We start from the raw sequence: 26,330 nt of genomic DNA, 5'->3' as shown, positions 1-26,330 counted from the left end.
TCTTTCACCAAAAGATAACTTAAGTTTTGTTATATTACAACTACTCATTGAAAAAGTAAGAAGTTTTCCCTAAAACGGTCACAAGTATGATATCCACGATTTTTTATGTAACTGACAAAGTGGGACGGTCGGCCCTAAACTTTGAGGCCCTGAAAATGTGCTTAAATTTGACATTAAAATTTATGCACCGGCATCAAAATAATAACTTTATTACAGTCTTATTAATCAGGTTTTATTGAAAACCGATTTTCGGTAGGTTACTAGAACCGACCAAGTGGGACGTTTTACTAAACTCACTCACATCTTACTAGTACTTTTGTACAAATTCATGATTACAGCAGCTGTATTTTAGTGAATTACAATAGGAGAAGGAGAAATAGCATATTACTAAAAAATCTATTTTTAAAAACCATAATTTACATCAAATTTTTCATTGCTAGCAAAAACGACTACTACTAGACTGCATAAGGCAGTGAGGTGGAAACCACTTCCAAATACTTGACAAAAAAAAACTCGCTTAATATTCGCAACAAACTATTAATTCATCACACCCGCACTTTAAATGTGATATTGCACGCAGGTGGAGCGTGAGTTATAGAAATTCGTTCTCCCAAGTGAATAATGAAATTTCTTGTACCGTACTTAACTTTTTTACATCTATTTACATATTGCAAGTGTGATGAAAAACATTGTGTGTAACTCGGGGAGTATGATTATTACTAACTCGAGTTTTTAAATCGCTCCGGCAAGCCGTCGCGATTTAACTTACTCTCGTTAGTAATATTCTTCCTGCACAATGTACTATTGTTTTACAAGGGGGCAAAGTTGTTGTTTAACCGCACGTGCCAAAATTGATACCCGAGCAAGCGAAAGATACCAATATTGAACCGCGAGCGTAGCGAGCGTGGTGTTGGCCCGACGCTACGCTCGCGAGACGCTAGATGTGGGGGCCCCTTATTGATGAGTAATCATTTATTCGCAGACACGTCTCCGGCGCCGTCCTCAACGCGCTAGCGAACATCGCGGCGAACGTTCGCGGCACCAGCGCTCGCCTCGAGTTGCTCACTCGTCTACTCGAGTTGTTCGTGCAACTAGGCTTGGGAGGCGAGCGCGCTACGGACCGTTCGCCTGCTCCCGTGTTGAAGAGTTCCGGCAGCGCGGGGAACCTTGGCGTACTCATACCTGTTATTGCGGTCAGTGCAGTTTGCAGTTTATATACAGCTGTTACATTCTGTATTCATGTGACACGTCTCTAGTGCATTAGCAAACATCATGCCGAGCGTTCACTTCACGGAACTATTTTATCGCTCGTCTCCAGCTATTCACTCATTTGAATTTCCTTATTCCGAATAGTGATGCGTGCTCAACCCATTTACACTGTGCGAAAACTCGCTTGTGAGTTTCAGTATACCGCTTTGATAGGTGTGCGGCAAGTACAACATAAACCTTGTCGCATCCTTGTGTCCGTATCGCACTTACAAATAATGCGAGAAGGACGGCCTGACGTGAGCCTTTATTGCGCGACCGTCCTTGCCAGCCTAATTTGCTGAATGGTACCTAAACACTCTAAACAATCCGAAATGTAAGTAAAATTGCATGGGAGTGCGCGCGTCTATAAATCGTAACATTCATTAGGAAATTAAAAGTAATTATTTTTCACAGGTACTAGTGAAGCGACTGCCACCGATAAAGAACCCTAAGCCCCGCCTCCACAAGCTGTTCCGAGACTACTGGCTCTACTGTGTAGTGATGGGGTTCACCGCGGCAGAATCACGTAAATATCGCCTTTGATTGTCTACGTTGGCTCTTTGACTATTTCTTGTTAGACGGCGTTTCAAGTTTTTGCCAGAGAGAAACTAGTTTGAATTAAGGGACTACTTTTTCTGTACGGAAGGAAAATACAAGCACACTGGAGGAAAACTGTGTTCTTAGGGATGTTGAAATTTCAAATGGAAAGTAGGATGTTATACATTTTACTGCGGAATGCTGACGTTGTTTTATGTAGAGCATTTTTTTTCTTTTTTGCGTCTTCCTTAAGCTATCCTAGCTTTTTTATCACAACTCGCGAGTTTGGGGTTAGTTCGGCAACTAATCCCAGGAATTAGCGTAGGCACGAAAGCCTAAAAGCCTAAGGGGTAAACTAGGCCCTGTTGGGATTACTACGGGTTTTCACTATGTTTTCTTCTGCCGAAGAGCGATAGATCACTAGCACTCTTCAAGTAATATACACATACAGACGCCAACACATATAATTATTGAAGCTGCCGAAATCAAAATATCTGAATACGTTCTCTAAGGGCGTTTTCAAATTCGATGAGATCGGATGTTGGAAGGATCTTACAGTTAAATGTCAAAGATGTCGCCTTTAATATATTGGACATCGGTCCTACATCCGATATCGGATAATGTGAAAACGAAAATCCTTGACAATAAAGACGTATTCAGATATGTGAAAGTTATGGTCGATTCAATATATCTGATGGCGCCTATACAATACAAAGCGCAAAGACTTGGAACGCTGTCTTAGGGTTTCTTCAAACTTATTGACGCGAAATTGGCTCCAACCGGCCAAAAACTGCTTTACGCGTCGTTGTCGCTAGCATACTAACGACAGGGGCGGCTCACTCCCCGATTCTATCGCCGCGCTACAATTTCATGCCGCGACCCATTCAGTGGTGACGACCTTCGCGCAGCGCAAAAGAATTCAATGTCGGCTGCTCGCGTGCGGTCCGTTTGTTAATGTAGGTAAGAATTTAGAATGGCGGCATTTTGTGAACATCAAAGGAGTGAGCCTTCTGTAATTGTAATATTATGTATTCTGTGCTAACGAGCTATTTTTGATCGGTGGAAGCCGATTTCGATATGTTTGGGGGAGACCCTTATTCAACTGTATCTGACCTTACTAGAGACTAACGTGTTCTCTTCTCCCGGCGGTGTAGCAATGCGCAAGCGTGAGTATGCGGCTTGTAGACCGTTATGTGTGTTTGGTTTTCATGGGTTGACGTACCTATTGACTTAGGCCCACTTGCACCAACCACTTAACTCAGGGTTAGTGGGCTGTCATCTGTCAAATTCCATATAAAATGGTGGGTTAATCCTCCATTTTCATTGGTGCAAGTAGCCCTTATTGTGACAAACGGACTGTTAGTGTCTCAAAGTTGTAAATGTTGTTCTAGTCGGAGAGCTAAGACTTCATGCCAAGAGCTACAATGCGCGGCAAACTTTTAGACTTTGTGACCTTACCTGCGCAGAAGCGATTTTTCTTATTTTAGGTAGTTTTTTGCTCCCACCACCGCGTCTAATGGTCTAAAAGTTTGCCGCGCACTGTACATGACATATAACGCGCCTATGGAATATGTCAGCAATCAGCCACTGACAAGTCAGTACAAACTTGGCGTTGTCGGAATCTGCCTCGCTTAACGGCTCAGCCACGACATTGGTCTAAGCGCGACAGCGGTGAGCGGCGGCCATACATTGGAGAGAGACACAGCGATGGGACTTTTCATTCACACGTATGGCTGCCGCTCACCGCTGTCGCGCTTAGACCAATGTCGTGGCTGGGCCGTAAGTCTTCATTGGCTCACAATTTGGAAGTTAAAACTTTTTAGCGTATCCACGGTATACTTTTTTCTTTTATAAACGCAATCCGACGCCACTGACAGTCCGTTGTTGCAGTTAGTGTACAGGTTTATTGTAATTGTGGTGTTATAGTTCTTGATATATTTAAATAAATATTTGAAGTACTAGTTAGACACTTGCATACCATGGGTCCATTTCTTAAAACTGAAAGTTACTAGTTTCAAGCGGAAGTCTCTTTCCAACTTGTCATATTAGACATTGACAACCACTTGTACATTGTAACTTGTAGCTTCGAGAAATGGGCCCCTGCCCTTCTAGCATATTACGCCAGTTATTTTTCTATGAAAGACGAGGGGAAATTTATCCTTAACTTGCGACTGGACATAGTCGGACTGGCAAGGTCGCCATGTAAAGTTTTCACTTGAAACAATCATAGTACGTGTCGGCTACAACTCTAAACTATGGCACCACATTTTAAACGTTGTATATTAACAATAAACAAATTAACCGTTACAGAAATATTTGGTAGTGTGCGTATTATTTCAGAGTGTGCTTCTTAGGTCAATCATAGTGCAATGTTAGACTTTTATTTAAGAAAATTAGTTTGTACCCTTATTTGCGGGTGGTACAGTTATATCGCTGTTTCAAGACGTCGTGATATAACTGAGTTATTTTCTTTTACGTGAATGTTCCATCTCCATTTCATCAAAATTAAAAATAGTCCAAATTTCAAACACCATTGGTTTTGTAATAAAAGTATTGGTAGAATGCTTCTGGAGTGTTAAAGTTTTACTTTTTTAAAGACCCCTTGAAATTAAATAATATATCCTGTAATTAATTCGTACTGATATACCTACCCGTATGATGTTTAAAATACTTAAATTCAATAGTGATTATTCAATAGCCACAATATTTTTTGATATATCTGCTGTGCCTATATCTCAGGGAGTCAGGGGCCCTTCTTAGATTTAGGTTTTTTAAACAGCTCCTGAATAATCACTATCAATTTAAAAAAAACAACCAATAAAACATCATTATCTCCTCAGGACTATGGCCGCAAGAATGGTACGCCGGTGTAAAAGAGATAGCTGTCAAATCTCCCTACCTTGTCTCGCAAACTTCACTCCGGTCCGACCTGCGCGAACTTCAGTACACTTCGGCTGTCAGAAACGACTCTGTGTCAGTGACTGAGCTTCAAGAATTGAAAACGCAGATATTAAACCTTTTAGATCATCCGCAAGATGTGTCGGTGATAGTTGGGAAGCTGACGTTTGCGCCTTGCATGTATCTACTCAGTGTTTACTGGCTTGAAACTTTAAGGTAAGTAAAAGGTAGAATATAGTTCATAAATAGTTGGCTGATCCTATCATTTCAAAACTTGGAAAAGATCTAAGTCATAAGAATAACTTGTTTGCTTTAAACAATACCAATTACACAAATATACATTTATACATATCTTTTTCATAGCGTCTATAGAAATCTTAACCATATTTTGTCACTTGTAGGGTGACCAACTCTCCGGAACCCAGTCTGCAGCCGATCATCGAGTATTTAAGCGACACGGCACTGCAGAAGGATAAGAGTATGATGTGGCAATGCGTCGCCAGGTATGTTAACCATCAGACTTATATTGACCGGGATATAGACCGTGATTACCTTTTTGATTTTTGTCGAGCTCCCGATATTTCGACGCAGTTGCATGCATCATGATCACGGAAAACTGACGAAGGCGGGTGGATGTTAAAGTTGCATAGACAGCGCTGCGTTCACTTTCAGCGTTACCACTGGTCGCATTCACACTCGATGGTCTGTCCAAACACACTACACTCACAGTGTCACTACGTTTGTTCAATTCTGACTTCACCGGTTTTTTTACACAATGATGAAAATAACCGTGAATCATTCAAAACTCTTATGTTAACCATCTACGAAGTTGATGACATTTCAAAATATTTCTCTACTTAAATACTAAAAAAAGTCACGCCTGTTTCTCATACAGGGGTAGGCAGACAGTACTCTAGTTTCAGTGCCATTCTTGTTTAAAAAAATGACACTCGAAAACACCGAAATCTTCAGACTTCCAGCTGCTCATCATCTTCGTTAAGAAAGATTATGATGATGATTTGACGGTCCCATCCTATTATATAATCAGCTTGACAACTGGTACCGTTTTTACGAAATCGACTGCTATCTGACCTGCCAATCCAGTGGGTAATCTAGGCCCCAGCGTCCCCATGGGGTTAGTTTGATTTCCTCACCATGTTTTCTTTGGAGCCACTAGGCTCCCAGCGCTTATATTATGGACAAAGTATAGAATTTTGTTATATCTTCCACAGTGTCGGAGACAAAGTGTTCCTCAAATTCCTAGACGTCATGTCAGAAAAGGTGAAGGACGAGTCCCGAGAGCGCGAGCTCGAGGGCCACGCGCAGTTCCTATTGGTCAACTTCAACCACATACACAAGCAAATAAGGAGGGTGGCCGACAAGTGGCTGGCCGGACTTGTGGATAGGTTCCCGCATCTACTGTGGAACTGTAGGGTATGTTCAAATAATCGCATTATTGTGTGTGTGTGTGTGTGTGTGAGAGCCACGCGCAGTTCCTATTGGTCAACTTCAACCACATACACAAGTATCATTCGTTCATCACCGGTTGAGTTTAAATCGACGAGAAAAGTGGGCTCCATTTTGAAAATAGTTATCGATTTATGACTTTTATGAGTGATAGATTGTTCGGAATTTTAAATAGGCCACAGGGGCACTTTTACACGCCATATACAAAATATTTAAAATTGAATTGAAATTAAAATTCCGCAGGTACTCTGGTCAATGTTGGACATCCTGCAAGTCCTGAGCTTTAGTTTGGAGCTGGACCCCAATCAGGAGACGCCACTGCTAAAAGTACCAGGCACCGAATTCTCTCTGCAACTGCAGGATACTTTAGAAGGAAGAGAGGTAAGCCCACACAATGTATTATCAGGGGCGGCTCACTCCGCGATTCTATCGCCGTGCTACAAGTACATGCCGGCGGCCGCGAGTTCGCGGCCTAATCAGGCCTAATCACACGATATAACGTCGCGTGATAAACAATATAACGTCGGGCCGTCCTTTTCGCACTATTTGTAAGTGCGATAGGGGGTGCACCGATACGATAAAGTTTATTTAACTAGTGTGCTACGCCCGCTGGAGACGCCTTTGTCGTAAATCGTTACAAGATGGTTTAAACTTTGAATGATCATATAGCTATAAAGAGTTTCGCTCAGTCAAAATGTTTTTTCGAGCTAGGTACCTGTATTTGGGCCATTTTTTTCAAAGTTGTCCACCCCACTTTTTTTGTATTTGGAAATTTTTATGTGGTTTCCACTCAGAATCGCAATTCTAACAGGACAAAAAAAGTGTCCCTAGGTTTTTTTCCCATTCCGTTACTATTTTTTCATACATTTTGTATGGCGGTAACGGAATGGAACGTTCGAAAAAATGTATGGAAATCTTGGGACATTTTTTTCTCCTATCAGGATCGAAAGAACTCGCGATTCTGAGTATTAATCGCGTAAAAAATACCCATGTTACAAAAAAAGTGGGGTGGAACTTAAAAAAAAATGGCCCATTTTTCTTGTTATATACAATCGAACCCAAAAACAGCTTCCTGTTGGCTTCTTACCACTCGGCACTAAAAAGACGTTTTGTTTTCAGGGCATAGTGAAAGATTTCGCTGATCGATGCCACGGCATTGTGCAGGAGGCGATGAAATGGGCACCGCAGTCCACACGATCACATCTGCAGGAGTATTTGAATCAGGTAAATTGTTTCTTATCTATCTAAAAAAATAACACGTGTCCGTATTACTTCCAAAATAAACTACCTTTTAAACTTCGCATTTTGTTTACATACGTTTGTATGGCATAAACCTGGAAAAATGGTAAAATAATGATATTTGCTTGCTTTCGACCTAGGAGTGTGTCATTTATCTAAGGAAGGCTTAGTTTAAAAATAAATTAAAAAAACACATATTTACGTACAATATCAAATTCTTAGCATCTCTACTGCTACTGTTTTGTTGCAATTTGAAAGGTAACTTACTTATATTTCACTCACGCATGACCGTCTCCCAATTCGTTTCAATACGAATTCTGGGTCACTGTTTCAATCAAACGTTGTTTCAGGTCCCGAACTCAACGCTCTGGCACCACGTAGGGCTGGCACTAGCGACTGGGGCGTTACTAGGAGCGGCTGGTCTCAACCGCGCTTCCGCCCCACTGTCTCGTGCCGCTTTAGAGAAGAGACCACCTTGCGTGACGCAAGACTCGGCTGCGTTGCTTGCTGTAGTGTCACAGAGGAGTCGATACGCGGGTGAAGTAAGTATCTAGCCTGTCGACACTTACATGGCGACCCTGCCAGGTTTTTAGTCTTTAGTCAGTGCTAAGTAGTACAATAGCGCATCAGCCCTACTGTCTCATGCCCACTTAGAGAAGAGGCCTCCTTGCGTGACGCAAGACTCTGCTGCATTGCTAGCTGTAGTGTCACAGAGGAGTCAATATGCTGGTGAAGTAAGCATCGTTACATGGCGACCCTGCCAAGCTTTAGAGTCTAGGTCTGACACTAGCGACTTGGGCGTTACTAGGAGCGGCTGGTCTCAACCGCGCTTCCGCCCCACTGTCTCGTGCCGCGTTAGAGAAGAGGCCTCCTTGCGAGACGCAAGATTCGGCTGCGTTACTCGCTGTAGTGTCACAGAGGAGTCGGCGTGCCGGTGAAGTAAGTATCCTTACATGACGACCCTGCCAAATTAGTGCGACATACTTGTCCTATTAAAACAGAGAAGGCCTTACCTTTTTATTTGTAAATTTCTTGTGTGACATTAGTGGCTTTTGATTTTCGTGGCCAGTGACTTCGAATTTCGAATACGACTTTTTTTTATTAGGACTACAAATACCACTCTGTGCTACAACCATCAGGCCCACCGGGCCGCCGGTTTATTCTAAATGAACTCCTATTTTATAAAACCAGTTTTCTAAAACCTGCTGTTATTTAAACATCGCAGGATGTTACCACCTAGTCCACTTTTTAACACAATATTTTCATCACCAGATATCTGGCACAGTAGCAGCGGAAGGCGGCGGCGAGGCGGCCTTATGGCGCGTCGGCGCTCGTCTCCACACCGCACTGAAAGACGCGTGTAGCAGCGAGAGCGAGACGGCACACCGTGCGGCGTTGTGGCGTGCCACAGCGCTATTGGTACACGCGCGTCATCATGCTACTCATGATGGGACGGCAAGAGCTTTGCTGCATTCAGTGGGTGAGTCTTTCTCAAGCAATATTGTAGCTAGTAGAAAGACAGTGTCTTGCGGCATTGTGGCGTGCCACATGACGGTTTCATTCAGTGGGCGAGTTACTATCTCAAGTAATAGCCAGTAAGTCATTGTAGATATGTCAATAAAAGACGCGTGTAGCAGCGAGAGCGAGACGGCACATCGTGCGGCGTTGTGGCGTGCCACAGCGCTATTAGTACACGCGCGTCATCATGCTACTCATGATGGGACGGCAAGAGTTTTATTACATTCAGTGGGTGAGTCGATTCTTTAGCGTTAATGTGTAGGTGGGGTACCTATTATGACTAAGAAGTTAATTCCTTATCGAATGTGGCTAGCAAAAGCTTGTTTCAGAAGTATCGCAAAAAAAAATCAGTAAAGCTGCGATGAATTTGGGTGTTATGATGTTCGCGGAGACTTTTGAAGCAGTTTCGCCTACCAGAGAGAATTTCCTTCTTCAAGTCATTTGCATCTTTCTTTCCCTTTCCTTTTGATATATATTATGTATAAAATATAAAAATTTTACCTTCCAATAAAATTGTTATTATTTTGCCTGGTATATCCGAGGTCTTATATAGAGAGAGTACGTCGTAGACGTCGCATCGGACCGATAGATGGCGCCATCGTTCGTTGTAAGTCGCTCCGGCGTCACACCGCCGCGATGTTGGTAGTCCCGTTTTCCCCACCTGCAACATAAGGCTCCTATGCGCCCCGACCCGCCACCAGCCACCCTCATTGTTGAGGAGAAGTGCCGACGGTATATTAAGCCTACCAGGAAGGCATCACTCAGACCTCGGATATACCAGGCAAAATAATAACAATTTTATTGGAAGGTAAAATTTTTATATTATTTGTGCCGTTTGTATATCCGAGGTCTTATATAGAGACCTGTTTATTATCTCCTGGTGGCGAGTCAGCTGGCGCGCCACCCTTTGGTAGCCCTATTGGCATAGCATAGAAGAATAAGTGAATCGGTTGTTGAACCGATTTGACAGATGTATCAGTCGAAATCGCCTTCGATCCGCGAATATCTCGGTGCCAGAAACGCCTAAAGAGATTTTCGTGATGACGTTTAGCTTTAGTCAGCGAATAGTTAGAGAAATGACATTATTATACATCGCAGATCAAAACCAAAAAAGATGTAGGCGAGGCTGACTTGAACAAGATACAAAAACCTTAGATACACTTTTATTATTAACAGACACGTTATTTTATCAGGTTATTATAAACCCAATTTCAGACACAAAGTGTGGAAATTAACTGTAAAAGTAGTGTAACTATCTGTACTGTAGCAGGGTAACGTAATTGATACTGCTTTTATCAACCCTTCGTAAAAATTATCTAAATCAATATTAGCTTTGATATGACTATTTAAAGTCCAACGTCTTACGTCCATATCAAACACAGAAAAAGGTCAACACTCGCGCGCCCGAGGGCTATTTGTTACGATACTGGTATTTTCGATCAGACTATTTCGCGTCAAGCGAGCGCGGTTACAAGCGAGACTCCTGAACTCTGAACTCTTTTTAGTGAGGGCATTTGAGGATACTGATCGCTCGGTAAAACTAGTCTAGAAGATGAAAAGTACGAGCGCTGTCGATTGCTACTACACTGGACGGAGGTATCAGTCGATTTCTTCAAGTCAGTCATTGACTCTTAGGGTAATCCATTACCTAATCCAAAACCCGATGCGACGGATTTCTACTTCGTGCAATGAAGGTCGACAGAGTAGACTGAGAGGTGACGTCAGTGTCGCATCGCTGGTGGTTGCTGAACACGTCGTGGTAGCAGGTCAAGGGGTGAATTAAAACACCGCCACACATGCGCGCTTTGAGAGCGTAGGCGGAGCGCAATAATGGCGGTGCACCGCACAAACGCTGGCGTTGCGCCCAGTGGGCGCTAGCGGGAACTAACGAGCGCGGATTGCGAGCGCAACGCGCGCGGGACGCGAGCGGAATGCGCGCGCATTCAGCGCGCTGATAGCGTAGCGTTAGCGAAGCGGAATGCGCTTTATGTGTGGCGGAGGCTTAATACGTACCGTTGTACGGCGTAATGCAGGGCTCTCGCAGACGAAGAGGTACGATGACGGGCGAAGCAGAAGAAGGCGAGGTCACCGAAGGTCACTTACTTGGCTCCCAGGGGGTGCATACTGACCTCGTACGACAGTCTGTTGGAGTCAGCAGTTACTGTCGTAGTTACTCGTAACAGAAGAGATGTAGTCCTGCCATCGTACAGCATAACATACAACCGAACTGTGCATAGCATATAGTGCTATGCGAACCTTAATCCGGCTGCATGACACTTCAGTCGCCAGCGCCACCGCCTGTTGAAGATTATTTTCCATCGGAAGAGCTTTACTTTGTACAATATTCCGATTATTGAAGGTCTTATCGGGCTGCAAATGCAAGCAAAACAGGAGCGATTGGCCTACAGCTATCGGCAGCTGTACGAGGTAATGCTGGAAACCAACCTCCCTCTGTAGACTACGAAAGTTGTGAAATTGATGAAATCAGGTTCTACGATCGAATCAAGCACTATATTAATTCAGTATAGTCAAGCCAGATGATAACTACTGAAGTCCTCCTGAGTTCCTGGCCCCTTTCGCTTTGAGCTGGAATCTCAAGTTCACTAAGGCGAAGCGGGTTTATTTTTCCCAATTTGTTTATTAGAGGCTCGGCGAATAAGTTAATCTGTCGAATGGACAGGGGGCGCCACAAGCCTCCGGGAAATCGTCGTGTACTTGGAACCCCCGCGGCCAGATTACCGATCGGTTTTGGTGTCCGCCCGGTAAACAGACGCACGCTCAGGATGCAGCACGCTGGCTCGAATTCAGATCTGGACATTCTGAAAGAGTTTTTTTTTTTTTTTTTTTTTTTAATTCCGCAAACCTTTACGATGTCTTTGACCTACACAATGAGCGACGTACAGGAATCACAGGGTCGTCTCGCGAGGCGCCTCTCCGATTAGATAGCTCGCGAACATCGTCAGGACACCCTCGCAGCAGTGCGGCTCCTCGTCCGGTTATTGACGTCTTACCTCGTTCAACTATGGGTGGCCAAGCCACGTTAGGACGTAGCATCTTTAGAATTTATCTGTTCTCACTTCGGCGACGGAGGAGTCATTGGTCAAAATAGAGTGTAAATACTGTCGAAGTACTTCACGGGAACTGGAAAGAGAAGAGTGGATACCATAGTGTACGGGATGTCAGCTGATAGCGGCGCCCGGCGTCACATTGGAGGGCAGTATCAGCCTGGTCAGCAACAGAGTCTGCAACGATACCGTAGCAGACGGAGCCCGGATATGGTCGTGGCACCATTGTAGGGGAAGACAGTGCTCGCGGTGAGCGTGACATCTTAGGCGCGACGGGCGTTATCAGCGTGGCGGCTAGTAGTACCAAGGGACCACATCAGCAATCTTACCAGCTTGTCACTGCAGCAGACGATGTTACGTTCGGCGGTGAGATTGAGACGGCCGTCGTCAGCTCGAAAGGCGTCTTCGATGCCCCTGTCGCGTCACGCAGTATCGTGCTCGGTGGCCCTCTCGAGGTCGCCGCCGTCAGCGCGGGAGGCACCGGCGCCAGCATGGCAGTCAGCTACATCGGTGAACAGCATCAACAGAGTTCGCGGCGTCGTCACGGCAGACGCGGCAGGAAAATTAGCGACGCCTTCGCGGCAGCCGCAGTATTGCGCTCGGTGGCGCGATGAAGGTCGCCGCGTTTGCAATCTTACCTCGTGCGATCGAGGCGACATCAAGGCGCCAGCATCAGCGTGTCGGCCGACGACACCGGTGGAAAACTTCAAGTAGCTTGCGGCGATGTCACGGCAGACGCAGCAGAAGGATTGCGACGCCTGTGCAGCGGTTAACAGTATTACGCTCCGCATCACCACTGAGGCTTGTCACGGCAGACGAACGCTCTGCATCATCATCGAGGCGCCAGCATAAGCGTGGCGGCCAGCGATACTGGTGGACAGCTTCAGCAGGGTCGCGGTGTTGTCACGGCAGATGAGCGCGCTGCATCACCATCGAGGCGCCAGCATAAGCGTGGCGGCCAGCGATACTGGTGGACAGCTTCAGCAGGATCGCGGCGTTGTCACGGCAGATGAGCTCGCTGCATCACCATCGAGGCGCCAGCATAAGCGTGGCGGCCAGCGATACTGGTGGACAGCTACAGCAGGATCGCGGCGTTGTCAGGGCTGACGCACGCTCTGCATTACCATCGAGGCGCCAGCATAACCGTGGCGGCCAGCGATACTGGTGGACAGTCAGCAGGATCGCGGCGTTGTCACGGCAGACGAACGCTCTGCATCACCATCGAGGCGCCAGCATAAGCGTGGCGGCCAGCGATATTGGTGGACAGCTTCAGCAGGCTTGCGGCGTTGTCAAGGCAGACGCACGCTCTGCATCACCATCGAGGCGCCAGCATAAGCGTGGCGGCCAGCGATATTGGTGGACAGCTTCAGCAGGCTCGCGGCGTTGTCAAGGCAGACGCACGCTCTGCATCACCATCGAGGCGCCAGCATAAGCGTGGCGGCCAGCGATACTGGTGGACAGCTTCAGCAGGATCGCGGCGTTGTCACGGCAGACGAACGCTCTGCATCACCATCGAGGCGCCAGCATAAGCGTGGCGGCCAGCGATATTGGTGGACAGCTTCAGCAGGCTTGCGGCGTTGTCAAGGCAGACGCACGCTCTGCATCACCATCGAGGCGCCAGCATAAGCGTGGCGGCCAGCGATATTGGTGGACAGCTTCAGCAGGCTCGCGGCGTTGTCAAGGCAGACGCACGCTCTGCATCACCATCGAGGCGCCAGCATAAGCGTGGCGGCCAGCGATACTGGTGGACAGCTTCAGCAGGATCGCGGCGTTGTCACGGCAGACGAACGCTCTGCATCACCATCGAGGCGCCAGCATAAGCGTGGCGGCCAGCGATATTGGTGGACAGCTTCAGCAGGCTCGCGGCGTTGTCAAGGCAGACGCACGCTCTGCATCACCATCGAGGCGCCAGCATAAGCGTGGCGGCCAGCGATATTGGTGGACAGCTTCAGCAGGCTCGCGGCGTTGTGGCGGGGGCAGAAGGTGGCCGCGCTGGTAGCCTGCATATTGACGACAGATCATTAACGGCGCGGCGCTCGCGTCGGGGCAGCAGCAGACATACTTACAGCGTCGCACGCGACGCCTATGTGGCGGCCACAACGTTGTTCGGCGGCACCGCAGAGATGGCCATCGTTAACGAGGAGGCAACTTCTACGCAACTTCGGCGGCGCCGACGCGGCGGACAACACTGCCGCGGTCAGTGGCGCTATCGCAGCGCTACAGTAAGTTCCGGCGCCGACACGTGGCTTGGGGCCTCCGCACCGAATCGGAAACCGAACATGTTCTTTCTAAAATAATATGAATCTGCTCACCCATTCGTCGGAGAAATTCAAACCTCCTTGGAGCGCGGTATTCCTCCACCGCGCCCGCCGCCGCCGCCGCCGCCGCCGCAGCCCGCAGGTCGCGCAGCCCGCGGTCGCGAAGCACGTGGTCCCCGGAGCACGTGGTCCCCGGCGGAGCAACTTACCTACGTTACCGCTTATATTCTCGCGCGAAACTTTTAATACGCGGATAACACTTCCTACTTTAGTCTCGGAAATGCGAATAGTTTAAAAAAGAAAACTGATTAACGGTAACGATTTTTGCAGCATAATGAATAATGATCGCTAGCGAGGCATAATATATCTCATTATTCAAGACGAACGAGCGTAAATTAAAAGGGAAGAAAGAATTGACGGATGAAAATTGAAATTGAAAAATTTCATAATTCCGAAACGTTACACGTCACTTTTTAAATAAAAACACGAATAACTCTGGTTTGACCAGGAGTAACAAGGAAATAGAAACTAAAAGATTAATTTCGAGACACCATGCTGTAAAAATGTTCGAACGGAATACGCGACAACCGGTCACTTCGGCGTTCGACGAAACAATGAGGGTGGCTGGTGGCGGGCCGGGGCGCATAGGAGCCTTATGTTGCAGGTGGGGAAAACGGGACTACCAACATCGCGGCGGTGTGACGCCGGAGCGACTTACAACGAACGATGGCGCCATCTATCGGTCCGATGCGACGTCTACGACGTACTCTCTCTATATAAGACCTCGGATATACAAACGGCACAAATAATATGTTATAAGTACACTGTGTTTTTATTGAATTTCGTTAACTTAAGATCAAATACAATTGATTTCTCTAAGAAACTACCATCTTAATTCTTACGGTTATCGAGTTATTAAAAAAAAAACTGAATACGTGTGTGACAGCCTCTACCACTTCCTAATGTTATTTCTTTTGACATCTTCCGTCAATCACTTGACACTAACTTGATGTTATTCTTAACTAAAACTGATATACAGGGTGGTTCCTGATAATGAACTTAAGGATGTGTCGAATTTAACGGAAAACAAAAAAAACAGGGTGTAGAAACTTTATCCAAATTTATCGAAATAAAAGCAATTTAATTTATACGTTTTTGTTGCAGCATGGTCTCAAGTGGACATTTTCACCGAAGACGCCGTCACTTCGGCCGTGGAATGCTGGCAGTGGCTCACCACAGCCCGGCCCGAGTTGGAACTGCGACTGCTACAAGAAATGTTCGCCGCGTGGCAATGTACCGTCGATAGACGCATGGGACTCTTCTCTCCACAGACTGAGGAGACTAGCCCGCTAGCTGCTTACGAAGGTATGTTCTATTATAGACTACTAAGACCGTAGAGTGTTTGTTATCTCCCTATCTCTCTACCGGCTGTAGTTTCGGCATTATGAATTTATAAGCGCCTCAAAATTGTTTATCCCTTGCGTTTTCCCGGCATTTGCCACGGTTCATGGCAGCCTAGGGACCGTTTTGACACTTAAACCCAACATTTGGCGTAGGAACTAGTTTTACTAAAGCGATTGTCATCTGACCTTCCAACCCGAAGGGCAACTAAGCCTTATTGGGATTAGTCCAGTTTCCTCACAACGTTTTCCTTCAACGAAAAGCGACTGGCAAATATCAAATGACTTTTCGCACATACGTCCCGAAAAACTCATTGGTATGAGCCGGGGCACGAACCTTCGGAAAATCGTTCCAATATCGATTGGTAAATTAGTACTAACCAAGTTTTAACTATAAAACTCCCGTGAGACTCAAAGATATTTAAAGATATTTTATTTTAAGCGGGTTACTCACGTGTTAAGTCGATATAACGATTCAATTCAATTCAAAATATCTTTATTCATGTAGGCCTAGTTACAAGCTCTTATGAATAGTTCATTACATATATATTATGATCTTAATCTAACCTAATTATCAGAGCAATTTATTGTTGTAAATTATTGTTCATAATAATATTGAGTCTATAATATACAATTAACGTTCGACATGTTTCGATCCATTTCCGAGGATCTTTCTCAAGAGTAGCGACCCCGCCTTTACATGTCGAACGTTATATCGACTTAACACGTGAGTAATTAAACTAAACCTAAGTCAACAATCATCAACTGCAACTGCGTCGAAATATCGGGAGCTCGACAAAAATCAAAAAGGTAATCACGGTCTATATCCCGGTCAATATAAGTCTAACCTAAGTTCTATTTTCCAGGGTCCAAGCTAGAGCCTAGGCCGCCGTTCGTGGCGCCGCACGCAGTGTGGGTGCGCTACTTCTGCGAGCTGGCCGAGACTGCCAAATACAACAGCCACGAGAAGGTTGAGATGTTGGCCAGCATGCTACATAGGTAGGCAACAAGTCTTTGACATGATATAGCCTGACAAGTTCTTATATTCAGCTGAACTAATTTCTTTTACTGGCAATGATTTTTTTGACACCCGTCATCTAAAGTCATCGAATGTCAGCGATGTAAGCTAGACGTAAATATTTGAAAATTTCTAACGGTTTCATAGCAAATATGCCCAAAATAATACTAAAAAAAGTGAAAATAATTATACTGAACGAGATAAATTACGCACAACAAAAAAGGATGAAGGATTTCACAGCATTTCGATAACAATGTTCCGAGATTGATTCTTGACATGTCCGGTACTGACGGTTTATAGTGCGATTCTCCTGTATTGATTAGTTCGTTTCGATTTAGCTTAATATATTTTTTGTTCTTAGTGATAGCTCTGCCGTAAAATATATTTAAAGAAATAAGGAGGCCGTTCCATCATTGCCATCAGTACAAAACAAGGTCCCACGCAAAAAGAAAACAAACATCGACGACTTCGATAAAGGTACAAGATTCATAGATTTTAGGCTGTGCGGAAACAAGTAGCAAGTCTTAAAACCTAGCTTATTAAATTTTGATTCTCTAAAACCATGGTTTAATTTTCTACAAATATTAACGCGAAACTAGTACACGCTGTCCCCATTATACATGACGTCCGCACATTATTGCCATATGAAAACGATTTATAGCGACACTCTTTCAGGGTCAAATAAGAACTTGTCAGGCTTTACATTACATCACGCCTGTATCCCATTGCAGAGCACATGAAACTACTCAGGTTTCAGTGCCACTCTTGGCAAATAAGGGTTTGGAAGAAAACGGAATTGTGACATTTCAGTGACAGGTTGCCAGCCTCTCTCCTACGCCACAGTTTATCCATATCCCACAGTCGACTTTTACGACACTCACGGGAAGAAAGGCTGTAGTGAAATTCTTAACCCGTCACCACACGGGCAACTTTGAACTATGATGGACTTCAATATTGTTGTATTAAGGGGTTAGAGTGGTAGAAACTTCTTATAGCTATCGCAGTCGTAGTTGAGAGTATTGAGACTGAAGCTTGCGTTGTTACTTGCTTCAATTGAATTAAAGAAAAAACCGGCCAAGAGCGTGTCGGGCCACGCTCAGTGTAGGGTTCCGTAGTTTCCCGTATTTTTCTCAAAAACTACTAAACCTATCAAGTTCAAAACAATTTTTCTAGAAAGTCTTTATAAAGTTCGAGATTTTGTGATTTTTTTCATATTTTATACATATGGTTCAAAAGTTAGCGGAGGAGGGGGGACACTTTTTTAGGGTTCCGTAGTCAACTAGGAACCCTTATAGTTTCGCCATGTCTGTCTGTCCGTCCGTCCGTCCGTCCGCGGATAATCTCAGTAACCGTTAGCATTAGAAAGCTGAAATTTGGTACCAATATGTATATCAATACCGCCGACAAAGTGCAAAAATAAAAAATTGAAAAAAATGTTTTATTAGAGTACCCCCCCCTACATGTAAAGTGGGGGCAGATTTTTTTTTTTTAATTATAAACCCAACGTGTGATATATTGTTGGATAGGTATTTAAAAATTAGTAGGGTTTACTAAGACCGTTTTTTGATAATATTCATATTTTCGGAAATAATCGCTCCTAAAGGAAAAAAAGTGCGTCCCCCCCCCCCCCTAACTTTTGAACCATATGTTTTAAAAATATGAAAAAAATCACAAAAGTAGAACTTTACAAAGACTTTCTAGGAAAATTGTTTTGAACTTGATAGGTTCAGTAGTTTTTGAGAAAATTACGGAAAACTACGGAACCTTACACTGAGCGTGGCCGGACACGCTCTTGGCCGGAGCTGAAATTTAGCACCAATATGTATATCAATCACGCCAACAAAGTGCAAAAATAAAAAATGGAAAAAAAGTGTTTTATTAGGGTACCCCCCATACATGTAAAGTGGGGGCTGATATTTTTTTTCATTCCAACCCCAACGTGTGATATATTGTTGGATAGGTATTTAAAAATGAATAAGGGTTTACTAAGATCGTTTTTTGATAATATTAATATTTTCGGAAATAATCGCTCCTAAAGGAAAAAATGTGCGCCCCCCCCCCCTCTAACTTTTGAACCATAAGTTTAAAAAATATGAAAAAATCACAAAAGTAGAACTTTATAAAGACTTTATAGGAAAATTATTTTGAACTTGATAGGTTCAGTGGTTTTTGAGAAAAATACGGAAAACTACGGAACCCTACACTGAGCGTGGCCCGACACGCTCTTGGCCGGTTTTTTCCCTTAGGAACGATTATTTCCGAAAATATTAATATTATCAAAAAACGCTTTTAGTAAACCCCTATTCATTTTTAAATACCTTGGGGTTGAAATGAAAAAAAAAAAACCCTGAAAAGTACCCTAACAAAACATTTTTTTTCCACTTTTTATTTTAACACTTTGTCGGCGTGATTGATAAACATATTGGTACCAAATTTCAGCTTTCTAGTGCTAACGGTCACTGAGATTATCCGCGGACGGACGGACGGACGGACATGGCGAAACTATAAGGGTTCCTAGTTGACTACGGAACCCTAAAAAGAGGCTTTCTCTTGTCTGTGCAGCGACGAAGTTATCTGTACTTTGGTCGATCCAAAGCCGGTTTTTAGTGCCCTGATGCGACACGGACCCCTGCTCCCTTACTTGCGTCACCGTATAATAAAAAGTGCTATCTTACAGTATGGCCACTCCCGCTTCCCGCTGCAAGTGCCACCCACCCACTCTCGATTACCTCATAGTTACCGCCTGTTAAAAACGCGACGCTCTTTCACCTACACGAGCTTAGACTGTGTGCATAGGAACGCGCTTCTTTCATATATTTGATCGTTATTGTCCGAGGTGTGCTTGCGTTTCTTACTCCTAATTTAATATGCGAAGCGTTAAACGTAAGTGCCGTGACAACTGAATTATTTTAATTTTGTTTTACAGATCTTTGCCTCTGGCTGTTGGGGATGTACGCGATAACATAAACAGACACGTCGAAGCAGTGGGCGTTAGGTTCAAGTAAGTTGCACTGTACATATAATTATATCGGTATAACTGTTCAATTTAAAATCTCAAGGTTGTTTCATGGCTGTCAAATTTATGGTTCTGTCTCCCTGGGACTTTAGATGTTTTCAAACAAAATGTCAAAACAATTCTAATTAATAGAAGTCAAATTATATTCTATTGAAAGTATTTCAACTGCAGCAGCTGTGACCTGGGTGGCCGAGCGGAAACAGGCATCTGCCGCGATTGCAGAGTACGCTGGTTCGATTCCAGCCTCAGGCATTGGAGGCCTTGGTCACTTTTTCTTTCATATGTGTAATTTATTTCGGTTTTAACAATGTCAAAATTGTAACAAGTCGATATAGTGTAACGATGCGTGTTACTTTTAGGTATTTACCTATATTGTTAAAAAAACTTAATCACGACTGGTACTTAATATTTATAACACATTAAACTGTATATGCATTCCGCGGATTTATTGTTTACTTTTACTTAGAAATTACACTGAAAATTTAATTTTGAGGCTGTCTCGTAGACTTTCTTGGCCAGCATTTTGACCCCTGTTACTCATTCCTTGACTTTTATACTGTTTATGAATCAAAACTTTTTTTTTAGATGTACTTTGACACTTAGAGACTATACATCTCTTATTAATCATAGTAACTTTGTATAATTCATTGAAATTAATTTCTGTAGAGTAGGTACCTAGTCTGTTAATATTTTTTTTTTGATGAATACTTTTGCTTTTTAAATTGTATCTTGTTTTTAAAAATGCATGTTAATTATAAGATGTAATGTTTTGAAAAGAAGTGGCCCGCCGAGTTTCTTGTCGGTCCCATAGTGGATACCCCCCTCCAACTGAGGGAGACTGAAATCTTCTCGAGGCTGAGGCGTAGGGTTAGAGCCGGCGTAGCTTTATTTGACGTTCATATGCGCATTGTGATATGCCTACTTGGAAAAAATAAATATTTCATTTCATTTCATTTCAAACTCATTTCTATTACAGGCTATTATCCTGCGGCCTATCCCTCCTACAAGGCGACATCCTACCCCGTTCTCTCGCCCGCAACATCCTCAGAGAGCGAGTGTACAGCGCTTGCCTAGACTACTTCTGTCGAGGTCTACAGTGCCCTAGAAAAACCTCCTGTGCCTTACGAGAGGATATCATATCGCTCATCAAGTTTTGGCAGTTGATGCATTCCGATAAGAAGTATTTAAAGACCAGCGATATAGGTAAGTTATTCTCTTTTATTCGAGTATATTTTACCTCGATATCTAGGTAGAGATATCTTAAGAAAGCGCTTATACAGTGCGTGCTTAGACTACATCTGTCGAGGTCTACAGTGTCCTAGCAGAACCTCCTGTTCTTTAAGAGAGGATATTATATCGCTCATCAAGTTTTGGCAGTTGATGCATTCCAATAAGAAGTATTTGAAGACGAGCGATATTGGTAAGTATGGGTTCCCTCTATTTGGTATACCTTTAATCGTCCGAAACGTTTTCTGCATAATAGACTTCGCTTAATCGGTTTCCGGTGAATGTTATGGTGGCAGAAAACTTATTTGTCATAACATAATCTAAAAGAATACGAATATTACTTTGTCCGAAAATATGTTTGCATAATTATGTTCACGCCGATTATGTTTATGAATAAAATTGATTCGCATAACTGTACTTGGCATATTTCTTAAAATGAGAATAACCGCCCATACTAAATGCTGCCAGGAGAGTCGGTTAGGTTAGAAATGCGACTTCAACAAGTACTAGCATTTCATCTTGTGCAACGAAAGCAAATGTTCCTATATTACACTTTTATAGTTCATCCGTAAATGATTTTGCTTGGTTAATAAATAACGAGACATCATTGATAGGTATTGTTTCAGGTGATTTCGACCAGCTTGGACCAAGTAGTCAGCAAAGCATCTACACGTCAAATTCTCCTACCGACGCGCGATCTTCAGTCAACGGCAGTGACATTGGGAACAGGCAGACAACTGGCTGGATTAACACGGTAAACTGACCCTAATACCACTTGTTAAGGTTAATTTTTACCAGATTGGTCTGAATAAAACTTTAATACGTCGACGTAAAGTAAGTTGATAGTTGCCCTACTGTTTTAGATGTATTTTATTATTATTTGTACAGTCAAGTGCAAAAATACGTATCGATTTTATCCGCTCAAAAATATGTACCGAGACCTTATTCCGCCGACATAAAGTGCTATGGGACATATTTTTGATAAGTTGTACGCACCCATATTTTTACACTTGACTGTAACACAATGTACTGTTTTTTATTTACTGGGTTTGTAATTTGCACGGCATGTTTGGTACAAGTGGCGGCAAGTAAGTTTAGCACTTACTGAAATGTGGAGGGGATGGCTGCGCGTGGGGACGCACATCCTTCGCCCCCTCTGATCCCCTGAGATACCTATTTTTGACTTCTGCGCAGCTAAAGTTACGTGCCGCCATTTGTACTTAATACACAAGTCTAAACTACTAATAGCACAATACTTTTTACGCCTTGAAATACTATTTCTAATGTAACGAATGTATATAAAATTAGAGTATTTTTCTATGAGCGTAAAAAGCTACTTAGTCATAGGTACACCATATTATAGAGTAAGTTTCACTTCTAAACTATTTGTTTTTTTAACTGACTAGAATCAAAAGACAGGCAGTATGAACTACTTGACGGTAAGTCATCTCCGATCGGTCATTGGCTAAATTGGGTATTGATCACGCTTGAACAGACAACGCATAGGTATGCTTCTTACTCATATGTATTTAACGTATGGCGTATTTCCATGTACCTACGCATTAAGTATTTGTGTTTCACGACAGATGCATTGAGTATGGCTCACTTCTTCACTTTCGTACCTTAAATCAAACAAAATTTGTTTCTAGACTTCATTAATTTTACGACAAATTGTATCCATCTGTCATTGATAAGCTAGAATCAACAAAAATATTAGTAGCTTTGCTAACAACTTAAGTAAATCCCATAAAAAAATTTAGGAACTGTTATATCAGTATTGTCATTCGATATTGCAAACAGAAATAGGACATCAAACAAAATGCTTGACCATTATCAACATCCAGCGTTGTAGCATTCTTTGCTTGTAACTTGGTGGAAGTACTATTTATTACGAATCTTAGTTTTATTTTCACTAAACGCTATTTTGACACAATCATAATAAAAGTTTTAAATCATTCAAGCTTAGTCTCACCAAACATTGATGAACCATAGCTTGTAACTGTGTCGAAATGTCGACAGCTCGAATATAATAAAAATAAAAAAGCATAAAGTAGTCGTCGAGATATTTAGCAATGTGACAGTCAGAAAGATAGACGGACTCTTCCTTTTGTACCTTTTTGGTACGGAAACCTAAAAAAAAAACATGATTACATGGCCTATGTCCCAGTTAACATAATTCTAACTGAAAATATAAGGATAAGGTGTAAAATTCAGCGTTGCAAAATGAAAATTACACATTTAAATTGAGCTCATATGTGAGTGTGCACGGGAAAACGTCCCACTTTGTCGATTGATATACAGCCGCTTTGTCATTTTCATATAAAGGTACAAGTCAATCTCGCCTTATTGGTACCGACAAAGTGGGACGTTTTACTAAACACACTCACGTATAAAACCGAGTCCAATATCGCAGGTCCCCATGTCAACGACTACCCTCAGCAGCGGAGCTGGCAGCATCGCCGGCAAGCGGTCCAACAGGAGCGTGAAGCCGCCGGTCAAGTCTCAGGACACGTTTGTTAAAGATTACGTTAGGAAGAGGAACCTCATCCTGGAACTTATGGTGAGTTGGAATAATGCGATCATTGACTTATATCATGCTAAGCTTATGCAAGCGGTCGCAGAGTGTGAAACCGCCGGTCAAGTCTCAGGACACGTTCGTCAAGGAATACGTTAGGAAGAGGAACCTCATCCTGGAGCTTATGGTGAGTTAGGATGAACATAAGTTAATATGTTTACTGTTTGACATGATGCCAACGTCCACTTTTCATCATCGCACCGCTCGCCATCGACAGGGCGCTCATCCACACACCTTGCAACCAAAATGGTCGCGCACCGTGCGGTTACAAAGGAATTTCCTTTCCTGCTAACGCTCCGGCTGTGGAATGAGCTCCCTGCCGAGATATTTTCGATGAACTACAGTATGGAGTTCTTCAAAAAAGGAGTGTACAAGTTTCTAATGGGTCGACAACGCGCATGTGACACCCCTTGAGTTGCAGGCGTCCATAGGTTACGGTGACCGCTTTCCATCAGGCGGACCGTATACATGTTTGCCACCGACGTGGTATAAATAAAAATTAAACCTATCGATTTCCAATATTTGATTGATGGCTGGCCCAAAAAAACTACTTAAAAATGTCAAGGTTTGATATAAAATCAGGAGGATAACTTAAAGGTTACGATATCGACACAGCTGTGACTACGAGGTGCTTTTCAGCGTGTGTTGCAAAACAAAAAAAAAACATCTAAAAATTATGCGACTTGATTGTGACAGCATGCTGTTCTAATGGCACCGCCAGGAATATAAAATGTCGATTGGCCTCCTCATTCAGTGAATGAGGTTTAGTAGTCGTTTCAATATCGACCATTTTAAACATTTCACTATAGAATTTTCTATAATCATTAACATGTCATTTAATTTTGATCCAACAGGCCGTAGAAATCGAGTTCCTAGTGACGTGGCACAACCCTCACGGGCGCCCCGAGCAAGCCATCCCCGGCGAGGACAACATCGCCACCTGGCGGTCCAAACCTAACACCGAGCGCACCTGGCGCGACTACGCCAAGCTGGCCTGGGATGTGAGCCCCACGCTCGCCGTGTTCCTGCCGGAGAGGTAAGCCTATCTGACTTGTGACGTGGCATAACAAGACCAGAGCAAGCCATCCACGGCAGACAACATCGCCACCTGGCGGTCCAAGCCTAACACAGAGCGCACCTGGCGCGACTACGCTAGCCGTGTTTCTGCCGGAGAGGTAAGTATGGTGGTGGGTCTTGCCACCCAATGATAATAACCTAGAACACTACTCATACTTTCAAACAAAATGTCAGCCAAAAACGGTGTGCTACCGTGGCACAATATTCGTGGGCTTTTTAGACTTATCTATACGAGAGATTTTTGAGAGCGTTTTAGACATCAGGAGCCCGTTTCTCGAAAGGTACAAGCCTTGTATTACAAGTGCGCGAACTGTCATATCGTATGGGTTTCCATGGAAACACACTTGTAATACAAGACTTGTACCTTTCGAGAAATGGGCCCCAGGTATACGAGTATTAAAACAATCGCTGGGTCCGACACATACGCGGAACGAATACCTTTGGCCATGTTTATGGCAATTTCCTCACAATATCAGCAAAATTATCATCGGCTCTCTGGTAAAAGTGCCTAATGATTGCTCATCGCCTTTTTGCTTGGTATATGTTTTTTCCGAACTATGCTTATGATTTGCAGGTTAAATAACGAGGGAATCGCCGCGGAAATGCGCCGCAAAGTACAGGCGCAACCGACCGCCGTCTGTCACATCCCGCAGGCTCTGAAGTATCTAGTCACGACGGAAACTCTACTCAACGACGCGCATGAGGTAAGCATTTTCAGGATGATTATTTTGCTAATTTTGGTAGTTATATTCGAATTTGGAAAACTACTAGAAATACAGATGCAGTACGAAATGTTTGTTCTTCGTTTTTTCACAGCTATTTCAGTGCATGCTTTTTCAGTCAGTCTCAGTACAAGAAGTACTAACGTTGACCGAAATAATACGATAATACAAACGATTCCGACAAAATACGATGGCAACATATTACGCACTACCAGGGTTCGAAAATATCCGATATTTATAATAAATATCAAAATATCGGATATTTATGATATATATCGGATATATATCAACTTTGATATATATCCATTTTGTATGGTAGGCATTTCATTTTTTGTTGCGTTATTTATGAATACTACTTTAGATAAGGGAAAATGTATTAAAAAATATAAAATTTTGTAGAAAAACAGTAACAAACACAAAAAACTAGTTTTTTAACAATGTTACATTTTTCAAAACCATTTTTGTATTGAAATATTTATTAAAAAAAAGATATTTATCGGATATATATCGTCGAACCTAGCTGGATATATAATCTTGATATATATATCCTCGAACCCTGCGCACTACTACACGAGTTTTAGTGTTTTTTCGGTGTATGTAAGCTTCATTTTTTCTTGGCCAGTTAAGTGACTGGTTCATTAAAAAGTAACGAAACTGGAAAACACTTTCTTTGGTGATTCGAAGTGACAGATTTCGTAGGTGTGACAACTTCACTTCAACCAATAACTGCATAGAACTTTACGCATTAAACCGGATCGCTTCCTACTTTCCTCGTTGTTACACATGCAACAGCTAGAGGATCTTAGAAATCATTTTTTCTTCAACAGTTAGTCCACATGGTGACATGGGCGCGCGTGACTCCCGTCGAAGCGCTCTCCTACTTCAGTCGGCAGTACCCACCGCACCCGCTGTCAGCTCAGGCCGCCGTGTCAGCTCTGACGTCATACCCATCCTCCGCTGTCCTACTGTATATACCGCAGCTGGTGCAAGCGTTACGTCACGACACGGTACGACTCATGCCAATATTCAAATATCTTGGTTAAATACAGTGAAATAACATAAATA

The 26,330-nt window shown here is 43.4% G+C and overlaps 1 protein-coding gene across 5 annotated transcripts in view; it reads left to right on the top strand.

Annotated features, from left to right (window-relative positions):
- Positions 1 to 26,330, top strand: part of LOC125236279 (phosphatidylinositol 4-kinase alpha) — a 72,421-nt gene that overhangs the window by 32,987 nt on the left and 13,104 nt on the right. For 2 of the 5 annotated variants that reach the window (XM_048143003.1, XM_048143007.1), the window contains 19 exons: positions 983 to 1,193; positions 1,663 to 1,774; positions 4,626 to 4,899; positions 5,085 to 5,186; positions 5,916 to 6,117; positions 6,394 to 6,531; positions 7,270 to 7,374; positions 7,740 to 7,931; positions 8,662 to 8,869; positions 15,395 to 15,595; positions 16,497 to 16,629; positions 19,575 to 19,649; positions 20,641 to 20,867; positions 21,506 to 21,645; positions 22,298 to 22,330; positions 23,305 to 23,451; positions 24,321 to 24,502; positions 25,118 to 25,247; positions 26,093 to 26,272. In XM_048143003.1, the coding sequence (XP_047998960.1) occupies positions 983 to 1,193; positions 1,663 to 1,774; positions 4,626 to 4,899; positions 5,085 to 5,186; positions 5,916 to 6,117; positions 6,394 to 6,531; positions 7,270 to 7,374; positions 7,740 to 7,931; positions 8,662 to 8,869; positions 15,395 to 15,595; positions 16,497 to 16,629; positions 19,575 to 19,649; positions 20,641 to 20,867; positions 21,506 to 21,645; positions 22,298 to 22,330; positions 23,305 to 23,451; positions 24,321 to 24,502; positions 25,118 to 25,247; positions 26,093 to 26,272 (2,992 nt within the window). The remainder of the gene's footprint in view (positions 1 to 982; positions 1,194 to 1,662; positions 1,775 to 4,625; positions 4,900 to 5,084; positions 5,187 to 5,915; positions 6,118 to 6,393; positions 6,532 to 7,269; positions 7,375 to 7,739; positions 7,932 to 8,661; positions 8,870 to 15,394; positions 15,596 to 16,496; positions 16,630 to 19,574; positions 19,650 to 20,640; positions 20,868 to 21,505; positions 21,646 to 22,297; positions 22,331 to 23,304; positions 23,452 to 24,320; positions 24,503 to 25,117; positions 25,248 to 26,092; positions 26,273 to 26,330) is intronic. The other 3 variants (XM_048143004.1, XM_048143006.1, XM_048143005.1) reach the window with 3 other exon arrangements.

Source organism: Leguminivora glycinivorella, chromosome 19 (assembly GCF_023078275.1).
Source record: "Leguminivora glycinivorella isolate SPB_JAAS2020 chromosome 19, LegGlyc_1.1, whole genome shotgun sequence".
Classification (NCBI taxonomy): Eukaryota; Metazoa; Arthropoda; class Insecta; order Lepidoptera; family Tortricidae; genus Leguminivora; species Leguminivora glycinivorella.
Note: the sequence above shows the minus strand (reverse complement) of the source record. Positions and strands in the feature narration are given on the sequence as shown.